This window comes from Rhincodon typus, chromosome 5 (genome assembly GCF_021869965.1).
Source record: "Rhincodon typus isolate 14 chromosome 5, sRhiTyp1.1, whole genome shotgun sequence".
Lineage (NCBI taxonomy): Eukaryota > Metazoa > Chordata > Chondrichthyes > Orectolobiformes > Rhincodontidae > Rhincodon > Rhincodon typus.
The window spans coordinates 21,169,688-21,194,891 of record NC_063336.1 but is presented as its reverse complement, the minus strand read 5'-3'; the positions used below and the strand labels follow the sequence as shown (position 1 = coordinate 21,194,891).

The 25,204-nt window shown below is 39.1% G+C and overlaps 1 protein-coding gene across 1 annotated transcript in view; it reads right to left on the bottom strand.

The window, feature by feature from the left end:
* The window catches only part of ak9 (adenylate kinase 9), a 166,282-nt gene that overhangs the window by 4,626 nt on the left and 136,452 nt on the right, over positions 1–25,204 (bottom strand). Inside the window, exons 21-24 of the mRNA XM_048596817.1 lie at positions 22,259–22,456; positions 12,841–12,986; positions 5,597–5,809; positions 3,405–3,671 (exon numbers count right to left, since the gene is read on the bottom strand). Coding sequence (XP_048452774.1) covers positions 3,405–3,671; positions 5,597–5,809; positions 12,841–12,986; positions 22,259–22,456 — 824 coding nt within the window. The remainder of the gene's footprint in view (positions 1–3,404; positions 3,672–5,596; positions 5,810–12,840; positions 12,987–22,258; positions 22,457–25,204) is intronic.

The following is a 25,204-nucleotide window of genomic DNA, read 5'->3' as shown; positions in this document are numbered from 1 at the left end:
ACCTTGCAGGAAGGTATTAAATTAGGGGAGGGCAAATTACATAAGTATTAGGCAGGAGCTAGGGAATATTACTAGATGTTACCAGATGAGCTGTTACCAGACAAATCCATATTTGACATGCAGGATTTGTTTAAAGACCTACTGATCAGAGTTCAGGACCGACATGTTCCAATAAGGAGGAAGGACAAGGATGGCAAGGTAAGGGACCCTTGGATAACAAGAGAGGTTGTGAATTTAGTCAAAAGGAAAAAAAAAAGCATATGTAAGGTTTAGGAAGCTAAAATCAGACAAGGCCCGTGAGGAATATAAAGAAAACAGGAAAGAACTCAAGCAGGGAATCAGGAGAGCAAGAAGGGGCCATGAAATAACCTTGGAAAATAGGGTTAAGGAGAATCCCAAGGCATTCTATAGATATATTAATACAAGAGAATAAGTAGGGAGAAGGTAGGACCACTCAAAGATAAAGGAGGGAACTTGTGCTTGGGGGCAAAGGAAGTGGGCAAGATCTTAAATGAGTACTTTGTGTCAGTATTCATCCAGGAGAAGGTTATGGAGGATAGTGAGATTATGTGGAGCATGCTAATATGCTACGGCATTTTGAGATCAAGAAGGAAGTGGTGTTGGGTCTCTTGAAGAACATTAAGGTGGATAAGACCACAGGGCCCGATTGTATCTACCCCAGGTTACTGAGAGAGACAAGAGAGGAGATTGCGGGGCCTTGACCAAGAACTTTGTATCCTCATTAGCCACTGGAGAGGTCCGAGGACTGGCGAGTAGCTAATGTTGTTCCCCTGTTCTAAAGGGAAATAGGGATAATCCGGGAAACCATAGACCGGTGAGTGTCACATTAGTGGTTGGGAAGCTATTGGAAAGAATTCTTAGGTATAGGATTTACATGATTTGGAAAAGTATGGCCTAATTAGGGACAATCAGCATGGCTTTGTGCAGGGCAGGTCATGTCTTATTAACTTGATTGAATTTTTTGAGGAGGTGACAAAAGTGATCAATAAGGGTAGAGCAATGGATGTTGTCTACATGGATTTTAGTAAGGCTTTCGACAAGGTCCTCATGGTAGGCTTATCCAGAAGATTAAGATGCATGGAATCCATGGTGACTTGGTTGCATGGATTCAGAATTGGCTTGCTCATAGAAGGAAGAGGATAGTAGTAGAAGGGTGTTTTTCTGGCTGGAGGTCCATGACTAGTGGTGTTCTGCAGGGATTCCTACTGGACCTCTGCTGTTTATGATATATATAAATGACTTGGATGAAAATGTAAATGGGTGAGTTAGTAAGTTTGCAGACAACACAAAGATTGGTAGAGTTGTAGATAGTGTAGAAGGTTGTCAAAAGATCCAATGGGATATAAATCAGTTGCAGATATGGGCGGCAAAATGACAGGTGGAGTTTAAAGTGTGAGGTGTTGCACTTTGGAAGATCAAATGTTGAGGAAAAGTATACAGTCAATGGCAGGACCCTGAACAGCATTGATGTATAGAGGGACCTTGGGATTCAAGTCCATAGCTCCCTTAAAGTGGCCACAGAAGTTGATAGGGTGGTAAAGAAGGCATATGGCACACTTGCCTTTATTGGTTGGGGATTAAATACAAGAGTCAGGATGTCATATTGCAACTTCATAAGACTTTAGTTAGGCATCACTGAAGAGCATTGCATTCAATTCTGGTTGCCACATTACAGGAAGGATGTGGAGGCAGAAGACGTTTACCAGGATGCTGTCCGGAGAGGCTAGAAGAACTCAGGTTGTTTTCTCTGGAGCGGCAGAGGCTGAGGGGAGACTCAATAGAAGTCAATAAAATTATGAGATGCATAGATAGGGTTGATGGTCAGATCTTTTTCTCAGAGTCGGCATGTCTAATACTACGGGGCATGCATTTAAGGTGAGGGGGAAAGTTCACAGCAGATGTGAGGGGCAAGTTTTTTACAGAGTTGTAGCAGGGGTTGTAGTTGGAGGCAGATACAATAGCGGTGTTTAAGAGTCTTTTAGATAAGCATGTGAATATGCAAGAAATGGAGGGACATAGACCAAAGGAGGGCAGAAAGGGATTAGTTTAATCTGGCGTCATGTTCGGCACAACATCGTGGGCTGCAGGGTTCCTGTGCTGTACTGTTCTGTGTTCTGTGCTCTGATCTCTGCTCCCCCATTCTGATTACCTTACTTAAGTTGGTCTTAAATTTTCTCATTTTTGCTTTCAGATGACTGTTATTCATTATTCTTCATTTACAATTCTTCTGGATGCATCATTTCTTAACTTTGTACATCCTATTAATATTCCGCTTGGCTTTGCCCCATAAATTCCGTCATTTAATGTTTCCCAACTTCTGCTTTATCTTCTTGTTTTGTTATTTTTCCACCTTCTAATATTTTATCTACTTATAATCTACTTATGATACTTCTGAGCTTTCACCATTTGTAAATTTTCTAAATTCTGATGAAAGGTGATAATCCGAAACATTAACTCAGTTTCTCTCTCCACGCATGCTGCCAGACCCATTGAGTGTTTCCAGTATTTTCTTTTTATTTAATATTCACAGCAGGAGCAGTATTTTGCTTTTAGAAAATCTAACCACTTTCAACTGCGTTCAATTGCTGAATCCTCCACCACCATTAACATTCTGAGATTTACCACTGACAAAAAACTTAACTAGGCCAGCCATATCAATATGTAATGACAAGAATAAGTCAGAAGCTTGGAATTCTGTGACAAGTAGCTCATATCCTGAAGGATATCCTGAACTCTAAAATATATTTCCTGAAGACTATCCACCATCTACAAGGCACACATCAGGAGTGTTATGGAATATGGTCCTTTTGTATGGAAAATTACAGCTCCAAAAGTATTCAAGAAGTTCAACATATCTAGACAAAGCAGCACGCCTAGTTGATACTTTCTTAGGCATTCACGCCCTCTATCACCTCCTGAAAGGCACTTTGGTTGAGTAACAAATAGCTTTCCAGCAAGCGTCACATCCCATGAACAGACTAGCATTTGTTTCTATTTTTCAGACTTTCATTAGCCATTAAATATACATATTCACAGCTGGCCATGATACTGTTCTGATCTCATGCTTATACATAGGCACTCTATTGGAAATTATTAGCCAGAAATCACTAGTGAGAACTGTAGCTGACTTCTGCTGTCTTGAGTCAACTGGTCCTGAGGCCAATGATTGCTCTCCAACTGAGATCTGCTAACTCAATGCAGAAGAGAAGATGATTTTCCAATGTTCTTTGCTAGATAGTTTAGGCTTAGATTGAGTGGTTCATCTATGTACTAGGTCATCAAAGAACTTCAGAAAACTTCAGAGTTTATTTTTAAATTAATAGTTGGGAAAATGTGAATCGGCATTTTAATATTTATTTCTATGCAAAATTATTAAGTTGTACCTCTGGTTTTTCATTTTCAATCTCAATATTTTCAGCTGGTTCACCCCTTTCAAGTGCTGCAATGGTTGCTATTTCAATCAGCTCTTCTTCTGTTGGTTCATCATCGTATTCAGGCCCAATCTTTTTTTTAGTTTTAGGGAAAAGGAGCTCCTGAATACATTCAACGAACTGAATGTGAAAGATGCCGAATTTTTTTGCCAACCATCTGCTATTAATTGTTTTACCAGATCCTTTAGCCCCAAATACGAATAACCTTAATGGAGGTGGCTGTTTAAAAATAAAAGACATATTTTCATGGGTATAACAGCGATCATTTGTTAATTTATTCCTTTCATATACAAAACATTGTGATCTGAATTTTGTCAATCATAGCATTAACCAGAACAATAACAGAGAGATGGTAATGTAGTGATAATGTCACCAGACTAGCAATCCAGAACTTCAATCTAACGTTTTGAGGGCATGGATTTGAATCCCACTGTTCTGGTGAAAAGTTTGAATTCAATAAATAAAAAGCTAGCCTAATGGTAACCACTGTTTAATTTGTAAAATCTCATCTGGTTATGGGAAGCCTGGCATTTTTATTAATTATCACTGCCTAAATGTTCCATGAGTTGACAGCCCTCTCAATTACTTACTGCAGCCACTTGCTGCTTTGAAACCGGAAGATGATTAGTCCACCAGCTTTGAGAGTGCCACCAGCTGCTCTTAAATACATGTGTGACTTGTTTCCACATTGATGCTCAGATCAAAGACACAACAAGTGATTGTTGCCCCTCCACCAGCAGGTTTGAAACAGTCCTGGTTCTTGTTCCTCAGCCTCAAAGAAGAATATTAGCACCGTAAATCAGCTACTAATTTGTAAGTATCACATGGTACCTTTAAATATAACATTAGATCAACATGCAAAGCACAGATCCCTAAATTCAGTACATTACCCTCACTTTCTGCTTAGAATGCAGATAGTGTGCACTAATGCTACAAATACAAATCACATTATCAAAGTTTGAGTGATGCACTTCCAGCCACAAATGTTTGGCTGCTTCTTGCCTACCATATTAGAAACTATTGGGTCAATTAGTGTTCAGAAACTATGCACCACTCCTATTTATAAGCCATAACATCCAAAGCATCCTTGATTATTATTAAAGCTTTTTAAAATTTTATTTTATTTATTTATTTGATTTGATTTACTGTCACATGTATTTTGTTAGAAAATACATAGAAAAGTGTTGTGTAGTGTTGCCACTCTCCGGCACCATCTTAAAACACAGAAAAATAAACCAAACGTAGAATATAAAGGCAGAAAAACAAAGAAATAAAGAAGTGTTCAATTTTACAGTCCTTCATGTTAAGTGCTCCACCATAAGCCACGGGCCTGGTGGCCAGAAATTCACCAAGTCTTCAAAAAACCCTTCAGGTCTGTGACTATTACCATCTATAAGGATAAGGCCAGTCAGTTTACCAGTACTCCATCACCTCCAGGATTCTATTTAAATCGCGCACAATCTCAAGACATGAATCCCATTGCCACAGCATTGCCTCATAAGAATCATGACACACTCTATTAAACTGCAATGGTGGGGGGTACCTTCACCTTCCATAGTTCAAGAAGGCAGCTAGGGATAATCAATAAATGCTGACCTTGATAGTAATGCCCATTTCCCAAAAACTAATTAAAAAACAAAGAATATTATTCTCTGGCAAAGCCAGAAAACCACCTCATCTGTGGTATGCACTAATAATGATCATGGTCTCAATACTAAAAGTTATTGAAGCTGATCTGGACCAATATAATCTCATATAAAGTCTAGACTGAGTAAGTGACATTTACACAAATAGTTCCATATTCTATGAACTTTATTGGTTGATTTTCCTACAGATGATGGCATTTCTCTTTCAACAATTAGAGAAAGACAGTTGACGAAGACTAGGAACATCAAATGCCTGATGTTAAAGTTGGTAATGAGAACATTCTCACAGTTTGTTTCATATATTCTGTTAAACTTAATTAATTAGTAGATTAGAGACAATTAAAATTAATTTAATGATAAAACTTGTTATTGCCAAAAATATAGATTGTCATTTTAAAAAATATGTATAAAGTTAACTAAATAGGCGGCTGAGTGAAAAATAAAATTTAATTTATGCATTTCATACAATAGAAATATTTACTAGTCAAAGATCATTACCTTTAGAGGTTCATTTTCATTTATATATTCTTCTGGATTCTTTAAGAATTCATCTCTAGCAGTTGGATGAGAAAAATAATAATATTTTTCTCGATATTTAGCACCACATTCTTTATCACCTGGATGAAGAACTGCTTTTTCTTTTAAGACCACGGGACAGTAATGTTTACTTTCTCCCATCTGTCTGTTCTTTTGTTGAGCCAAATCTTCATTCTGGAAGAAAATTGAAATGTTTAAGTTTTAGAAGCATAGAATCCCTGCAGCATGGAAGTAGGCCATTCAGGCCATCAAGTTCACACTGACCCTCCAAAGAGCATCCCAGCCAGACCCACCCCCTACATTTCCCACCCTAGACACTATTTGCAATTTAGCATAGCCAATCCACCTAACCTGCACATCTTTAGACTGTGGGAGGAAACTGGAGTACCTGGAGGAAACCCACACAGACACAGGAAGAATGTGCAAACTCCACACAAACAGTCACCTGAGGGTGGAATTGAACACAGGTCCTTGGCACTGTGAGGCAGTTGTGCTATCCACTGAGCCACAGTGCTGCCCAAAGATGGTGCTAGCACCAGAGATTTTTTTTTGTTTTATTGGTTCATGGGATGTGAGCACCTCTCACCAGATCAGCATTTATTGCCCATCCAGTTTTAGAGTCAGCTGCATTGGTTCTGGATTCACATCAGAGAACCAGATGATTTTTTACAACATCGGACCATGATTACATGGTGTAGTGGTAACCTCACTGGGCTAGTAACCCAAAATACTGGGCTAATATTCTGGAGACTTGTGTTCAAATCCTGCTTTGGCAGATGGTGAAACTTGAATTCAATAAAAAATCTGGAATTAAAAGCATGTAATCATGGTCTGATGTTGAAAAATTCATCTGGTTCACTAATGCCCTTTAGGGAACAAAATCTTCCATCCTCACCTGGTCTGGCCTACATGTGAATCCAGAACCAATGTAGCTGACTCTAAAACTGAATGGGCAATAAATGCTGGTCTAGTCAGAGATGCTCACATCCCATGAGCCAATGAAGATCAAAAAAAAATCTCTGGTTTGCCACTTTTTGTACCATATTACACAACAACCAAATGACAACTACTTCACCATTTGTAATTTACCAATATTTATTCAATATTTTAATAGAAAATTTCTTCACTTTCTACTCTAAATTCAGCAGGGCATTTGGTAATTTTTGGAAAGAGCATAATGTCATCAGGATCCGATCTTCTTATTTAAATTGGGATCTGGTGCTTTTTTGCAGACCAGAAGAAAAATGGAATAAAAAAACAAAGCTGCTGGAAAAGCTCAGCAGGTCTGGCAGCATCTGTGAAGGAAAAGCAGAGTTAATGTTTCGGGTCCGGTGACCCTTCCTCAGAACTCAACAGAAGAAAAAGGGTATGTGTATATGTATACGTGTGTGTGATTTTGGTGAATGCACAATATGATATTTATTGATTTACTACAATTATTCAGATATTACATGAATAGAGACTGTTAGGAATATACCACCGTCAGGTCTGTGTCCTGTAGTTCAATTTTTCCTTTGATGAAGTACCTGTGATATCACTACAGTGGGTAGTGCTTACTACAGTTTATCAAATATTGATCTTTTCACATCCACATTACATATGTCCCCACAATTCTTTTTTCCTCAAAATTATAATGTTATAGATTTACTTATATATTTATATTTACCACAACCCAACCTCCCCCCAAGGTCTTCAACTTTACAAGCTTAGATGATCTGGAAGTTCCATCATTCTTCCCAAACATGTTCTATTCAGGCCTGGAAAGAACCACAGGATCATATTATGTTGAATAGAAGTAGTTGACTTGGACTGTCTTCCTGATGACCTGAGGTCTGTAGTTTTATCCTAAACTGGAGGGTCTCTAATCTCTTCCATTTCTTTTGCATACATATATCTGTTCTTGATAGCAGTCAGTAAGGTCCTTGTTAAAGTAGTTATACATCATTTTCAGGCAAAAGAACTCATCAAGAAAATTAACCCATCATGGCTAACAAAGCAAATTAAGGATAGCATAAGATTCAAAGAGGATTCGTGTAAACTTATTGAAAAAGTAGCAAACCCACAGACTGGAAGCAGTGTAGAATTAATTAAAGGAGTACCAAGAGATTAACTAACAGGGGAAAATTACAGCATTAGAGTAAACTTGCAAGGAACATAAAGATGGACCATAAGAGCTTCTGTAAGTATGCAAGAAGAAAAAAAAATTAGCAGACGAATATAGACTCCTTGCAGTCTGAAATGTGTTGATGAATGTCCTACCATAGGAATTTCATGCATTACTCAAAATAGCTTCTTACAATACTTGAGCAATACCACCATTAAAGAACACCTATCCATTCCTTGTTTGCAGGTCTGTGAGGGTGTTTCCATGTCCTCATCAGAATTTTGTTTTAATATATTAACACTCTAGAACCCCTTCAGCCTCAGCTTTAGTGTGAGCTACCTGTGCTGACTTATTCAACATTGGATCTGCTCTCTAAGCTTCAAGTAATGAAGATTTGCCAAATATTTCCTTTGAACTAATCCCTTCTTTATGCAAAGTTTTAGCTACTCTATTATCCATTTGTGGTATTACTTTGACTACTGGTGATGGATTTTGTTTAGTCATTGCTTGGATGACTATACATGATTGAAAAATACCTTGAACCTGGTCCTGTAACTGTTCCACCTCTTCCACCTCAGATGGGGCTTTCTCTGATTATGGGCAAAGCTAGTTTTACTCCAGCCAAATCATTACCCAGGAGTAAGTCAATTCCATCCATGGCTAATTTCTTGACAATTCTTACTACCATTGCTCTGGACAACAAGTCACATTCCAATTTTATTTTATACAATGGACAGGGATATATTCCTCACTTACACTGTCTACTAGATTTCATTTCATTCCCTGGATGGAAAATTAGATCAATATGCAGCAAAAGAGTCTAAGTGGCGGCCATGTCTCTTAATATAGTTATGTGTTTAGCAATATCATTTGAACAAAAATGGATTTTCTTCCTATTTGTCGGAAACCCTGCATACCTCTAATCTATCCTATTCACCTCTCTAGATTCACACAGTTTTTACTTCCAGTTTCCTAGTTGTAGTCAAAGCTATTTTTTTTTCCGTGGTATTTTCCTTTTGAGTTCCAGTTTCAGATCCACAGTTACAACCCTCAATAAGTCCATGCACTTCACTTGCAACTCCCAGCATTCTGAATAAAGATGTTCTAATTTATTGCAATGGAAACACTTAGGCCTCTGAATTTCACCTCCACCCTCAGCACCTTGCTTTCTGATCTGAGGAGGAGACTTTAGGTCATTTCCAGTTGACCTTTCTTTACAATGGCTACTTGCTTTCCTTTCATTCTTCCATTCTCTATCCTCAAGACTATGGGGGTAATAGAAAAAAGATTTAATTTTATGCATCAGCTCATAATCATCACCAATTACTGCTGTCTATCAGTTGCAACCTTCATGTCCTTAGCTTGAGTTCTAATTCCAAAAGGTAGTGAGTTTCTAACTCTTTTGAGAGAATGATCTCTGTGAGAATTTTGTACATGGTTTAAACTCCTATGCCTCATATTCATCTGTGAAAATTACTTTGCTTAAATCTTTCAACTTTATCTAAGGTTGCTAGAAAAAGTAGCAGACTGGAAGCAGTTTAGAAATTAGCAAAGGAGAACCGGGCGGTTGATTAAGAGGGGAAATATAGAGTTTGAGAGTAAACTTGCATGGAACATAAAAATGGTCTATAAGAACTTCATAAGCATGTAAAAAGTAAAAGATTAGCAGACAAATGAAGACTCCTTACAGTCTGAAACATATTCCTATATGTTCTATCATAGGAATTTTATGTACTACTAACAATATCTCCTTACGATACTTGGGCGGCACCACTATATAAGAACAACCATCCATTCTCTGACATTAGGTATGTACGTGAGGGTATCTCCACTTGCTCATCAGTACTTTGCTTCTAGTATAATAATATTCCGAAACGCCTTCAGCCTCAACTTCAGTATGAGCTACCTCTGCTAGCTTACTTACCTTCGGAACTGCTCTCTGAGCCTCAATGAGGACTTGCCAAATACTTACTTTGAATTAACACCTTCTTTTATTTCAATTTTACTTTATACAATCAAACTGGGATATACACCTCATTACCTGGATGTAGGTTTGTCTAGAGTATTTCCTTGAATATCAAACTTTTGCCTCTAGGCTTCAGGAACTAACATGTGTGAACCCAGAACAGCCTGTTTTAACATCATTATACAAGGAAATCTCCTCTAATATTGAAGCATACTTGTCAATTTAATTTGCATGAGCAGTATCCAGTTTTCCATTGGCCACTTCATTGGGTATGCTATATTCTGGGGCTATGCCCTTGGGCCCTAGTCTCTCCTACTAGTGGAAACATCTTCTCCACATCTATTTCACCCTAAAGGGAACAATGTTAAATGGAACATGATGGGCCTGAACTCTCCTATTTCCTTTTTGAACAGCCCCCAACTGCTGTTCTGTATTTTCCCACAAGTAGTTGTTCCTGGTCTACTTTGGCCAGATCCTCTCTCTGTTTTGGTTCCTTTACTATATTATACTATGTCCCTATTGTACTAGCACTCCGACTTCTGGCCCCCTCCCAAACGAGTTTAAATTGTAATCAAACTGTTTTTAACCCATGAAGAGAAAGAAACATGTATTGCTAACTTATAACTCTGTAACTTAAATTCTACCCACCTCTTTTAAAATTCTCATACTCATAAACATTCACTCAAAGAGTCAAGCCAAAGCACAAAAATTACAGGTGCGATGGAAAAAGTAGTCAGTGAAGCACAGTCATGGCATCAGTCTGCGTTACAGATGTCAATGAGTTGTTTTCTTTTGGATCCTTTTGAACCCTATTAACTCTTTAATGAGGTTGCAAGATTGTGGGTCCACTGATTCTCAATCATTCATCCATGGTTGAAGATTGTCTCTTTCACTGTCCCTGAAGGTATTTTCTCCCTTTTTTCAACAAGGGAATTCACAGAGAAAGCTGGTTACAGGAGCACTGTGAGTGAGAATAGATACCAGGAGATTTTTTGATATTTCTTGATACGAGAGAGAGATTTTGGAGCTTTCTTCTTCACAGGCTGGATGTTTTTGCTATATTGTCCAAACACAAAGCTGTTCCATTTGCCCAGGAACCAATCAAGAAGTTGTTTTTATGCTGAGCACATAACTGGTCCTGACTGGAAAACCAATCAAAAGACTGTATCTGGGTGAAATTGCCCAGAAACACACTTAGGAGCCTATACGTGGAGCATTGTCACCTACCGCTTAAATAAGGTAACATTGTAGATACAAGTCACAATGAGTTCCAATAAGTCATTTTAAAAACTGCAACATCTCCTTCCACTGTTCCCTAGTTTAAGTCAGTAGCTTTGCCCACTTTTAGTCTACAATCCAAAAAACATAAGTGGATGATCAGCCATGATCAAATTGAATAGTGAAACAGGTTCGACAGACTGAACGGTTCACTCCTGTTTCTGTGTTCCAATGTTCCTTTGTACCCACAATTGCTTCACAAGCAGAACTGATTTGCAATTGATAAAAGTGCGATGAATGTATGTGATTTATATGTGATAAATGCTCGTTGTACTAATACTTGCCTGCCATAAAGTTTATTAAATGTTACATCAGACAAATATTTGCTGCATTTTTTAGGTAAAGTATATTAATGGCTAGAGGGGGTCCTGTAGATCTGGTATATCTGGACTTCCAAAAGGCATTTGATAAGGTGTTGGACAAAAGGTTAATATACAAGGTAATATCCTGTGGGGTTGCTTGGATTAGCTTGGATTGGCGAACCAACAGAAAGCTGAGAGTTGGAAGAATGGTTCTTTTTCTGGTCGACAAGATGCAATTAGTGGGGTGCCAACAGAGTTCAGTCCTTGGGCTCCAAATATTGACAATCTATATTAATGACTTGGATACAGGGATAGAATGTACTACAGCAAAATTTGCAAATGACCCTAAAATAGGTGGGGAAGTAAGGTGTAATGAAGAAATAAGACATTTACATGGAAAGGATATGGATAGGTTAGGTGATGGCCAAAATTTGGCAGATGAAATTTAACATGGATAAGTGTGAAGTTATCCATTTTGGTCAAAAGATTAAAAAGGTAGCTTATTATCTGAAGGGAAAGAAAGTATAAAATGATTTGGTACAGACAGATCTGGGTATCCTCATGCATGAGTTACAGAAAACTAGTATTCAGATACAGCATTTATTGGCAGTTGGTAATTTATTTGGCAATATAGAACGGAGAATAAAAGTAGGGAAATGTTGTAATTGTACAAGGCATCGGTAAGGCTGCGTCTGGAGTACTGTGTACAGTTTTGGTCAACTTACCTGAGAAAGGATGTAATTGCATTGGAGGCAGTTCAGAGGAGGTTCACTAGATTAATTACAGAGAATTAAGGAGAGATTGAGCAGTTTAGGCCTATATGTGCCAGAGTTGAGAAAGATGAGGAGAGATCTAATTGAGGTATATAAGATGCTAAAGAGGATTGGCAAAATAGATATAGAGAAGATGATTCCCCTGGTGGGGTCAGAGGTATTAGTTTTAAGTTAAGGGTGGCAAACGTAAAACATAGACGAGGAGGAATCTCAACGGACCGTGAATCTGTGGAATTCACTACCCCAGAGTGCGGTGGATGCCGGGAATCTTAGTAAATTGAAGGAGAAGATAGATTTTTAAGTAGTTAAAGAGTTATGAGGACCAGATAGGAAAGTGGAGTTGATGCAGAGGTAACATCAGCCATGATCATATCAAATGGTGGAGCAGGCTCGAGAGACTGAATTGCTGACCACTGCTCCAAATTCACATCTTCATGTTCTTCCCACAACAACATCTCAACAAAACAAAATGAAAAGTGAACATTTTTTCATACTGGTTCACTGAGCACAACCTAGGCTATTGCTGGGTTTGATCAGGAAGTAATGAAAATTTTTCTTAAAAACAATCTGTTGCTCTTATCAAAATTTCAAACAAGTTTTCTGACTGTTGCATTAATCTTTGCTGCTTATCAGGGAGTTACAGTTATAGTCTGTTGATGTAACTTTGTATGCAATTTTTAAAATGGCAAAATATATGTTTTATGCATTAAGTTATGTAGTGAAAAAGGTGTAAGTTTCAACAGTAGTATTAAAATAAATATCTAATTTTAGAGTGCACTTACTTCTTCTTCCTCTTCTTCATCCTCCTCCACTTCCTCCTCTTCTTCAGCAACTTCTTCTTCTGCTTCCTCTGCTAATACTTCAGCATCTTCTTGTTCTTCGTCAAAGTCTGCACCAGATAATTCCCAGCCATAATACTTGAAGGGTTCTGTAACAGTTTGCATACAGTATTAATCTAAAGTTAAAAATGTTTGTTTAAAATACCCATATTTCATATGCAAAAATCCTTGGGACTTCTCAAAATTTACCTGTCAGTTGTGCCATATGTTATTACCCTGAGTAAGAACAGACCCGAGAATAACAATGGTTCTGAAGCAGTGCTTTCTGCAGTAGATTTTCTGAAAGAAGCAAAAGAACTCTAAAGGCTTTTGATAGAGGTTTCACTTCGTGGGCATCAATTGTTCTAACAAATCTAAGAGATTACAGAGGTAGTGGCAGAATGGAGACTATTCAATCACATTCTTCACTTGTGTTTTATGTATATGAGAGATTGAGTATTAGAATGAAGTTTTGTCATTGTGAGGGATTGAGCAATTAAGTGAAACGTTTGTTTACATAGGAGATTATTCGAAGGAATTTCTATGTTTTGAATAGCTTTTGTATTAATGAATGTTTCTTTTCAAGAGTGTCATCATTAATAGACAGAAACTTTAGTGGATGTTAAGTTATGCATGGAGCCACTGGAGTGGGAGAGTTCCTTAACGAGTTCTTTGTATTGGCATTCACCAAGAAAGACATGACTGTTGTTCTGGTCAGGGATGAGTGTGTGAATGCACTACAGAATGTCAATATATTGAAGGAGGAAGTTTTGAGTATCCAAAGTTGTATTAAAATAGACAAGTCCCCTGGGCCAGATGGGATCTATCCCAGGTTTCTGCTAGAGGCAACGGAAGAAATAATTGGAGCTTCAGCAGATATCTTCACATCCTCTTTGACCATAGGCAAGGTTCCAGAGGACTGGAGATTATCCAGTGTTGTTCCCTTGTTTAAGAAAGGAAGCAGAGATAATCCAGGAAATTATAGGCCAGTAAGCCTGACGTCTGTGTGGGGAAGCTCTTGGAGAAGATATTGAGGGACAAGAAATATACACATTTGGAAGAAAATGTACTAGTTAGTGACAGGCAGCATGGTTTGGTATGGGAAAGGTTGTGTCTCACCAATCTGATCGAATTTTTTGAAGAGGTAACAAAGATATTTGATGAGGGAAGGAGTGTGGATGTAGTTTATGTGGACTTGAGTAAGGCATTTGATAAAATTCCACATGGCAGGTTGGTACAAAAATTAAAATCATATGGGATTCGGGGCGGGCTGGCTGGATGGATACAAAACTGGTTTGGTCATAGAAGACAGACTGAAAGAATGGAATGGTGTTTTTCAGAATAGTGCCCAGTAACCAGTGGTGTTCCACTGGGATTTGTCTTAGGTCCTCTGTTGTTTCTAGTATATATAAATGATCTGGAGGAAAATATGGATGGTCTGATTAGTACGTTTACAGATGACATGAAGATTGGTGGAGTTGTTCATACTGCCGACGATTGTGAAAGGATACAACAGGATATAGATAGATTGGTGATTTGGGCATAGAAATGGCAGGTGGACTTTTAATCCAGACAAAGATGAGGTGATGCATTTTGGAGGATCAAATTTAGCTGTGAATCATTCTTAGGAACTCTTAGGAACATTAACATACAGACGGATCTGGGAATGCAGGTCCACAGTTCCCTAAAAGTGGCAACACAGGTGGCCAAGGTGATTAAGAAGGCATATGGCAGCCTTGCCTTCATCACCTCGGGCATGGATTATAAGAGTTGGCAAACCACGTTGCAGCTATATAAAACCCTTATTAGGCTGGATTTGGAATATTTTGTGCAGTTTTAGTCTTCACACTACCAGAAAGATGTGAAAGATTTAGAAAGACTGCAGAGAAGGTTCACCAGGATGTTGCCCTGTCTCCAGGGCACTGACTATGAGGAAAGGTTAAAAAGACTAGGGCTGTTTTCACTGGAAAGATGGTGGCTGAGAGGAGACTTGATAGAGGTCTACAAAATTATCAGAGGCATAGATAGGGTGGATATTCAGAGACTTTTTCCCAGGGTTGAAGTTTCAATTACAAGGGGGCACAATTTCAAGGTGAGGGGGGAAGGTTTAAGGGAGATATGTGAGAGACGTTTTTCACACAGAGAGTGGTAGGATCCTGGAATGCACTGCCAGAAGAGGTGATGGAAGCAGGCGCGTTGGCAATATTTAAGAGACATCTGGATGGTTCCATGAATAGGAGGGAATAGAGAGATACAGGCCAAATAAGGGAAAAAGGTTTTTTTTAGTTTAGTTAGGGCATGATGATCGGCACAGGCTTGGAGGGCCGAAGGGCCTGTTCCTGTGCTGTACTTCTCTTTTGTTCTTCTCAATTTGTTCCTTTTGGATGTAAATATGTCTCCTGAGGTATGCCTGAGATGGATGAATGAGTTGACAATGAGTTAGCACAAGGACTATGAAGGGCAATGTGGATAATTGGGGGCACAGAGAGCATGAAGTGATGGGTAGATGGGTATAGATCACAAGGTCCCGTTGTATTCTGAGATAATGTTCTTCACTATCCACAACACCACCATTTTTGGTGTCATGTACAAACTTACTAACCATACCTCCTACGTTTACATCAAAATCATTTATATAAATGACAAAAAGCACTGATCCTTGTGACACACCATTTGTCACAGGCCTCCAGTCCAAAAAACAATACTCCATCATCACCCTCTGTCTCCTGCTTTCAAGCCAATTTTATGTGCAATTGGCTAGCTCCCCCTGTATCCCATGTGATCTAACCTTATTAACCAGTCTACCATGCAGAACCTTGTTGAATGCCTTGCTGAAGTCCATACATTCAACATCCACCGCTCTGCCTTCATCGATCTTCTTTGTCACATCTTCAAAAAGCTCAATCAAGTTACTAAGACACAATTTTCCATGCATAAAGCCATGCTGACTATCCCTAATTGCCTTCCCAAATGCATATAAATCCTGTCCCTCAGGATCCCCTTCAACAACTTGCCCATCACTGATGTCAGGCTCACTGGCTTTTCCTTACTGCCATTCTTAAATAATGGCACCACATTAGTCAATGTCCAGTCTTCCGGCCCCTCATCTCAGATATGTCAGCAAGGGGCCCAGCAATCTCTTCCCTAGCTTTCCACTAAATTCTGGGAAATACCTGATCAGGTCCCAAGGATTTATCTACCTTTATGCATTTTAAGACCTTCAGCACTTCCTCTTTGGTAATATGAATTATTTTCAAGACATAACTATTTATTTCTCCAAGTTTCCTGGCTTCCAAGTCCTTCTCCATAGTAAATACTGACGCAAAATATTTGTTTAGTATCTCACCCATCTCCTATGATTCCACTCAGAAACAGCCATGCTGATCTTTAAGAGACCCTATTTTCTCCCTAGTTACTCTTTTGCCTTTAATGTATTTTAGAATCTCTTTGGATTTTCCTTAACTGCATTTGCCAAAGCTATCTCATGTACCCTTTTTTACCCTCCTGATTTCCCTTTTAAGTATACTCCTACTTCCCTTACACTCTTCTAGGAATTCACTTGATTTCAGCTGTCGATACCTAAAATATGCCTCCTCCTTTTTCTTGACCAGAGCCTCAATTTCTCTAGTCATCGAGCGTTACCTATACCTACCAGCCTTGCCCTTCACCCTGACAGGGACATACTGTCTCTGAACTCTCGTTATCTCATTCTTAAAGGTCTCCCACTTCCCAACCATCCCTTTACCTGCAAATAGCCACCCTCATCAACTTTTGAAAGTTCCTGTCTCATACCCTCAAATTGGCCTTACTCCAATTTAGAACTTTAACTCTTTTATACAAGGCCTACCCTTTTCCATAACTATTTTAAACTAAGAGAATTATGATCACTGGTCCCAAAGTGCTCTCCCACTAACACCAGTCACTTGCCCTGTCTTATTTCCCAAGAGAAGGTCAAGTAAGTCTCTAGTAGGTATATCGACATATTAAATAAGAAATTTTTCTTGTATACACTTAACAAATTCTTCCCCATCCAAGTCCTTAACACTATGACAGTCCCGGTCTGAGTTTGGCAAGTTAAAATCCCCTACCATTACAATGCTATTTTTCTTTCCGATATCTGAAATGTCCTTACATCTTTGCTTCTCAATTTCCCGCTGACTATTGGGAAGACCTATAGTATAATCCCAATAAGGTGATCATCCCTTTCTTATGTTTAAGTTCCACTCATATAACTTCAATGGATGATCTCTCAGGAATATCCTCCTTAGGTACAGCTGTAATGTTCTCCCTAATCAAAAACACCATTCCCCCTCCTCTCTTGCCTCCTTTTCTATCTTTCCTTTTGTATCTATACACTTGAACATTAAGCTGCCAGTCCTGTCCATCCCTGAGCCATGTTTCTGTAATAGCTATGATATCCTAGTCCCATATTCCCGACCATGCCCTATGTTCATCTGCCTTACCTGTCAGGCCTCTTGTGTTGAAGTAAATACAGTTTAATTTATCAGTCTTATCTCGTCTCTGCCAAGCTCCTGTCTGCCTTGACATTGGACTTGTTCTCACTGTACCAGCCCCAGCCTTTTTTCTCACTATCGCTTTGGTTCCCATCCGCCAGTTTACTAGTTTAAAGCCTTCTGAGTAGCACTAGCAAATTTTCCCGCAAAGATATAGGTCCCCTTCCAATTCAGGTTGAACCTGTCCCTCCTAGAGAGTCAATTCATCAGTCTGATAACAGCCAGGAAGAAGCTGTTTTTGAACCTGCTCGTGCGTGTGTTCAGGCTTCTATATCTTATGCCTGGCAGAACAAATTGTAGGAGATCATTACCGGGGCGCGATGGGTCTTATATGATATTGGCAGCCTTTCTGCCACAGCGAGTTGTGTGGATGGAATTCATCTGCTCTATCCTCCTAATCCTACTTTCACTAGCCCACGGTACCAGTAGTAGTCCAGATATTATTATGCTCGAGGACCTACTTTTTATCTTCCTGCCTAATTTCCTATATTCTCTATGCAGAACCTAATCTCTACTCATAATCAAAGATCCGTCCTACCCCGTTGTAATCTCTTCTAATTTCTTCTGTTAGGCAGAAGATACAAAAGCTTAAACACACGTACCAACAGGTTTAAGAACTGCTTCTTCCCCACTGTTATTAGACTTCTGAATGGACCTCTCAAATTTTAAATTTAATGTTGATCTCGCTCTCTGTGCAGCTTCTCTGCTGCCATAACATTGTATTCCTCGCTCTGTTCTAATGCCCTATGCACTCTGTATGGTATGATCTGTACTGCAAGGAAAAAAAATCTTTTCACTGTACCTAGGTAAATGTGACAATAATAATTCATAGCAAACCAAATCAAATCCTACCTAACTGGGAGAATGATAAAGACTCTATGCCTTTCTCTCAATTTCTCCGTCTGTCATATCTATTCCAATATGCCAACTTTGTAAAAGGTGCCTCTGAAATGTCCACCTCCTTCCTCAACTGAGGATTCCCCAGCACCATATTTGACACAGTCCTGAGCTGGGTCCAACCCAACTCCCGCACTTCTGCCCTCTCCCTCTTTTTCTCCCTCAACAGCGACAAGATCCCCTTTATCCTTACCTGCCATCCCACCAGCATCCACATCCAGAGGATCATTAGCCGCAATTTCTGCACCTCCAGAGGGATGCCACCACCAGGCACATATTCCGCTCCCTTCTCCCGTCAGCCTTCTGCAGGGACTTTTCCCTCCTGGACGCCCTGGTCCACTCCTCTTTCATTCCTAACAACCCCCCCCACAGCCCCATGACACCTTCCCCTGCAATGGCAGAAGGTGAAACGCCTGCCGTTTACCTTCTCCTTTCCTGGTATCCAAGGGCCCAAGCACATCTTCCAGGTGAAACGATGCTTTATCTGCACTTCGCACAATCTAGTCTATTGTATTCGCTGGTCACAATGTGGTCCCCTCTATAATGGTGAAATGAAGCTTAAACTGGGTGACCGCTTCACACAACACTTATGATCTGTCTGCAAAAAAGACCCTGAGCTTCCAGTTGTCTGCCACTTCAACACATCACCCTCTTCCCTGGCCAACATCTCTGTCTCAGGCTTGCTGCAGTGCTCCAGCATAGCTCAGCGCAAGCTATAAGAACAGCACCTCATTTTCCACTTGGGAACTCTACAGGTACTTGGAGTCAATATTGAGTTTAATGACTTTTGGGCTTGAGTTCTCCTATGCCTTTACCCCAAATCCCATACACCAGGCCTTGTTATCACATGGTCTGCTATTATACACAACCCATTGTTAGCTACTAACAGTCCCCATTCACAGCTATTCACCCTCCCAGCCAGATCGTTATCCATTCCTTTGTCCAATTGTCTTTTTCTCTCTTTGTGCTCTATCCCTACCTACTATTTACTCGTTACCCCTTCCTGTCACTCTATCCTCTGCATAAAACCAACATTTTCCTTGCTGTCACTAAGGGTCACTGAACCCGAAACATTAACTCTGATTTCTCTCCACAGATGCTGCCAGACCTGCTGAGCTTTTCCAGCATTTCTGTTTTTGTTCCTTTTCCCCACTAATGTTGTTGGTATCAATGTGCACAATGACTTCCTGCTGGTCACTCTCCCCTTTCAGAATATTCTGTACCACTCTGACACATCCTTGACCCTGGCACCAGGCAGGCAACACACCATCCCTGCTGACGGACGTGGAAATGTCTGTCTGCCTGTGCCCCAGATTAGATAATCCCCAATTGCTTGGAATCTGACATAGCCATCACTACAGTAGAGCCAGTCATGGTACCAGAAACCTGGCTTTCAGTCCTATCCTCCTCTGAGAGGCCACCCCAACCCTACAGTATCCACCACGGCCTACTTGTTTGAGATGGGGATAGCTACAGAAGATTCCTTCACTATCTGGCTACCTCTTCTACCATCCCTAGTGGTCAACCATCTACCTGACTGTATATGTGGTATCTCCACCTTCCTGAAACTGCCATCCATCACACTCCCTTGCTCTTGTAAACACCTCATTGTCTCTAACTGCCACTCCAACTGATCCATGTGGTCTGATAGGATTCGCAAGCAAACACACTTCCTGCAGACATAGCCTCCAGGAACATTCAAAATCTCCCCGATCTCCCACATCTGACAAGAAGTGCACATCACCCTTGTAAAAGCTATTTCTGCCCCTTTTACAATCTGCAGACCCAGAAAATACTTAGAAACAAACAACACACTTTGCTCAAAAACGCTGAGTTGGCATAGTCATACTGCTCAAAAACACTGCTCTGAGATAACTTAATACCAATCTTTAATATTAAAAGTCAATCAATGGAAAGATCACAGTATAAACATAAGAAAAAGAAATGCCTTCACCATATTCACTCTTACAGATTTACAAAAAAAAATTAAGGTTCTGAAATTTTAGAAGTCTTAAAAATCAAACACTTAGCTAATCAGGCTCAAAAACCAAAGTTTGTCCTCTTCTGTCGTTTCAGGCAGTGAAGTTTTTTCTAAATCAATGAAATCTCTGCATCTCTGAGACCTATCACATCAGCAACGAAACTTCACTTCTTGTTTGTTGTTTTAGTGAAACCTGTTCTACTGAGCCCTTACACAATCTCTCAGTCTGGCAGCTGTGAAACTACACTTTTTAGCTGCTTCATAAAAAGGCAATCTCCAAACTTTATACAATTCCTCAGGCTCTGACCTTGCCACATGATCATTCTCCTGAAACTCTTTCTCCTTCCTGTATTTTAAGGTATCTTTGTTTTTGATCTTTTTTCATAAAGTTTCAAAAACGATAGAACAACTTGTAAAAAAAAAAGCAATTACTGCCCCACTGAAGTGAGTAAGTCCAGCTGAGCATTGAAAGAAACTTCAAAACCAAGAGCAGCTCTCGTAGCCATGATCTCCCATCCACCATTTTTTCTCCTGTCCACCACTTTTTTTAGACCAGTTGCCAGTAGATGAATGGTCTGCCTTGTGATTCCCAGGTAAGTGATGTAGGCCTCAAGCCACAGCCGCAATTTACTTCCTTCTCCGTGCCCTGATTCCTTGTCCCTCATGGGTTCACTGCTTCTGCAACTCCCATGTAAATGGTCCTTATTGAAGGAATCTCTCTGCTCATGTGGTGGGAGGTGACAAAAGGCCATCTGTCACGTAGAGAGGGGTAGCCCCTTTTCCTAAGGAGCCAACTTCTTATTCCTCTAGGAAGGCTGAAGACAGTGAACAGGGCTGAATGGTACAGGATAAATGTATTGAACCTGAACCACCTACACATTTCTCTGAGATAAAGTTATGACAGAATAATTATTAACTGAAAATGCTTTTACAAATAGAGTGTTGTGTGCAGTGCTGCCGTCCCCCATTCAGTGCTTTCACATTCTGCTATTCTCTGATCTTGGCCTTGATCATGTTGGAGACCATAAAACAGCGGAACAATTGCCCCCAGTATCTGGGATAGGTATTTCTCTGTCCTCCACGAGTTTAACTAACAACTGCTAAAAAAAAAACTGTAAACATCCTGCACAGTACTTCCATGAACTCAGTCTAAGGTAATATGAATGAAAACCATTTCATCCACAACTTGTTGACCAGCCATTGAAATAGCTTGTTTTTTAAACAAAAATCATATGGGCATTGCTAATTTGTTAAGCCATCCCAAATTGCCCTTGAGAAGGTGAAGGTGAGCCACCTTCTTGAGCCACTGCAGTCCAGGGCAAGTACAACTGAATACTCTCTAGGTTGTTTCATAGGGCAGTCAAGAGTCAACGACATTGCTGCTGGACTGCAGTCACATGTAGACCAGATCAGGTAAGGAAGATAGGTTTCCTGAAAGACATTGGTGAATCAGATGTCAATGGTGACAATTTCTACAACAATTAATGGTTACTGTTGCTAACACTAGCCTTCAAATCTAAATGTATTAATTAACTGAATGTATTAATTAAATTTAAATTCCACCAGCCAATGGAGTGGAATTTAAACTTGTGCATTTAAACCTGTGCAATCCCTTCCACATTCCTACCCCTCAAGTTCCCTGCCAACACCACACACCTTCTTGCCATGCTCCAAACTTTGAGGTCCAGTCCTCTCCACATTTGTGTTTTATGCCTGCTTTCTCTGTGTTCCGGAGTGAGATAATATACTAACCTCAATACAGACATCTTGGGGTAGCTTGAACACTGAAGAAGATATTAGTCATTACTAATTTATTGTACAGGGTTATTGAAGTGCAAGAATATCAGTTGATGTAATAATAAATGCCCTCTATGCAATAATAAATATTTTCTATTTATAGTGTTATTGCATTATTGGAATACTAAAAAATGATGTAATTTTTAAAACACAGTGAAAATATCTTCTGTGGCAATAGAAAAACTTCACTTACTTTCCATAATTTCAACAGCTTCTTTCAAAAGAGCATCTGGAGTTTTCTCCGCAATCTCCAACATTTTATATACAGTTGTTCGAAGCACTACTTCAATTGAGCTGAATCCATGTACGTATTCAGAGATAATCTTGCGATAATGATCCATTTCTGGACCCTCTGGATAACCTCCCTCAGGAACTGCAGGTAATGTGATTTCTAAATTTTACAATGAAACACAATTCAATTTACACTCTCATAAATTTATCATTTCATAATTTAAAAAAAAAGGTTTTTAATGAGTTCTGTAAAATATCTACCAAAGAATTTTAGCTATTTCTAATTTCCAAATTGTACTCTTGGGAAGTTACCAATCCATGCTTTGTTTTTCATTGGTGGCATCATTGGCAAGTTAATATTTATTCTCGTTGCCTTCACGGTATTTGATGTCAACCACGCATGTTTGAAAAAAGTAAGAACAGAAAATATTGGAAAAACTCAGCAGGTGGATAGAAAAAGCGCAATCATTGACCTGAAATGTTAACCTTGGTTTTATTTAACATTTGCAGCATCCCCAGCATTTTGCTTTGTATAAGTGTAGAAATAGAATCACTTGTAGGCCAGATGGGTAGAGTTGACAGTTTCCTTTCCGTAAAGTTGGGTTTTCATTGTTATATTCAGGTGCCAACCTTTAAGTTACCAAATACTTATAAATTAACCTTCATAATTTGCCATGGTGAAATTTAAACTCTGACTCCTAGTCCACTTTCATTCCTACGAGTCTAATCATATGAGTTGGATGGAATTAAAACCATATTTGGATGGGTTCTTTCATGGGACGTGGGGTTTGCAGAGATGCATACTTGGGATAGCTGGCTTTTATCAGGATGTGCAAATCATCAGCTCAGGCAAGTAATTTTGAGAATCTTTTTGCAAACAGTCATGATCAGGTTGAAAAATGTTACCAGATTAAAGAATTCTTCCTATGGCTCCAAATTTTAGCCTCTTTAGTTTTAATCTGATGCAACAGTCTTGGAACCATCGTATACTGTATTATTTAATTTGGTCTCAGATGTGAATTGTTGCATCAATCAGTATTTCCAAAAATATACTTTTTATTACATACATTTATAACTGTTAAGCCATTCTATTGCCTGGCATTGCAGATGGTGAGTATATTTGGTTCTGACAATCCAAATATCGTCATTATCATAAATACTAATGGATATGGATAAGGAGAGAACATGGCACTAAATTAACTTCTTTATACACTTAGCAACAATTTGCAAATTTTCATAAGCAAAATTAGGAACTACACACCATTCACAGCTCTAGAAGATTCATTCTACGATAAAGTTGACTATTGCATTTCCCTAAAGTAATTCTACCTATCTTCATTTCTCAGAGCCATTGCCAATCAGAGTCAACCTGTCTGGTTTAAAATTAAACAAAGCTTGGCAGTTAACTGATAGCCATTATTTATCTGGTTCATTCTCCATGGCAATGCCTCCACCAATCAGAGTCCACTTCTAAATCAAACAGCACTGTCTTCTCATAGAGTATAAAAATGTTACTTTACCTTTACATTAGTATTTCTGGCAAATTGTCCTGATAAGCTTCAATAAAATGTATCTTTTTTCAATAATAGTCAAGTTCCGTACTACTAAATGACTGGATGGTAAGATATGCTTTGCAGGAGAAGATTTTTGATTCATCCAGGCCACTTACCCTAAATATTTGCTTTGTGGATTTAGAATAACCCTGAATCCGATTTGTTGACAGCAAGCTTTCTAGTTCCTTCTCAAAACCCATGGAAGTTTTTAAAATCTCTTCTTTCAACACTTCAGCTAGAATTCTATTCTATTAACTGTGCTGTAGAGTGTGTGATATTTTAATATAATTTATTTTAAAGTTTGAATTTTAAACTAGTGACACATGAGTTTTTGTTTGTGTCTAGGAAGGGGATTTAATTATTAACTTGTAAGCATTTCTCTAATAATTGTCTCAGAGACAGTAAGATCTGCCAATGCTGGAATCAGAGATAACACAGTATGGAGCTGGAGGAACACAGCAGGCCAGGCAGCATCAACGGAACAGGAAAGTTGACATTTCGGGTCGAGATCCTTCAGGTCCACGCTGTGTTATCTCTAATAATTGTGCTATTTTTGGGAAAAAGAGTATGAGAGAGATAGTTCCTGGAAGCTGATGGGGATTTATTTACATTGGGAGAGCTCTATGAGAGAACAAAGTAAACAGTGTAGTTCATTTTGTTTTCTGTTAAAAATATCTGGAATTGTGTTCTTTTGGCTTCAGAGAAACACAAAGAACTTGGTTTCAGTTTTGCATAAGTCCTGGTTGAATGAAGTGCAAAATAATTTCTCCTGAAGAAGGGAGGTGGTTTAGAACTGTTACGAAACTGTTAAGCTACCTAAATGCAAGAAATTAGGTTTGAAAATTCTACATCAGAAATGTGTGGTTAAACCCCTGAAGGGGTTATTTGAAGCCGAGAAAATCTAAGCTCAGTTGTATAAAGACTACAGAAGACGCTATCAAATTTTCATGACTGGGAATTGAATCATTAATTAAATTAAGCCCTATCGATGTGATAGAATAGGGAATTCTTTTTGGTGTTTCAGTACAGTAAAGGGGTGCTGTCGGTATTGTAATTTATTATGTGTTCAAAATCTTTAAACTCATGTAATATGTAAATAGTTTGATTTATTATTTTTCTTAATTCGCTTTACGTAATAAACTTTTTTTTTGTTAAAACTAAATCTGCAACATTGTGTGTTTGTGTTTCAATGGAAGACCACCACATTAAACATGAAAAAGCAAAATGATCTATAAAACCAGTCTGCAGTCTGGGACAACAAGGTGCAGGGCTGGATGAACACAGCAGGCCAAGCAGCTCCATAGCCTTTCTGCTCCTATGATGCTGCTTGGCCTGCTGTGTTCATCCAGCCATGC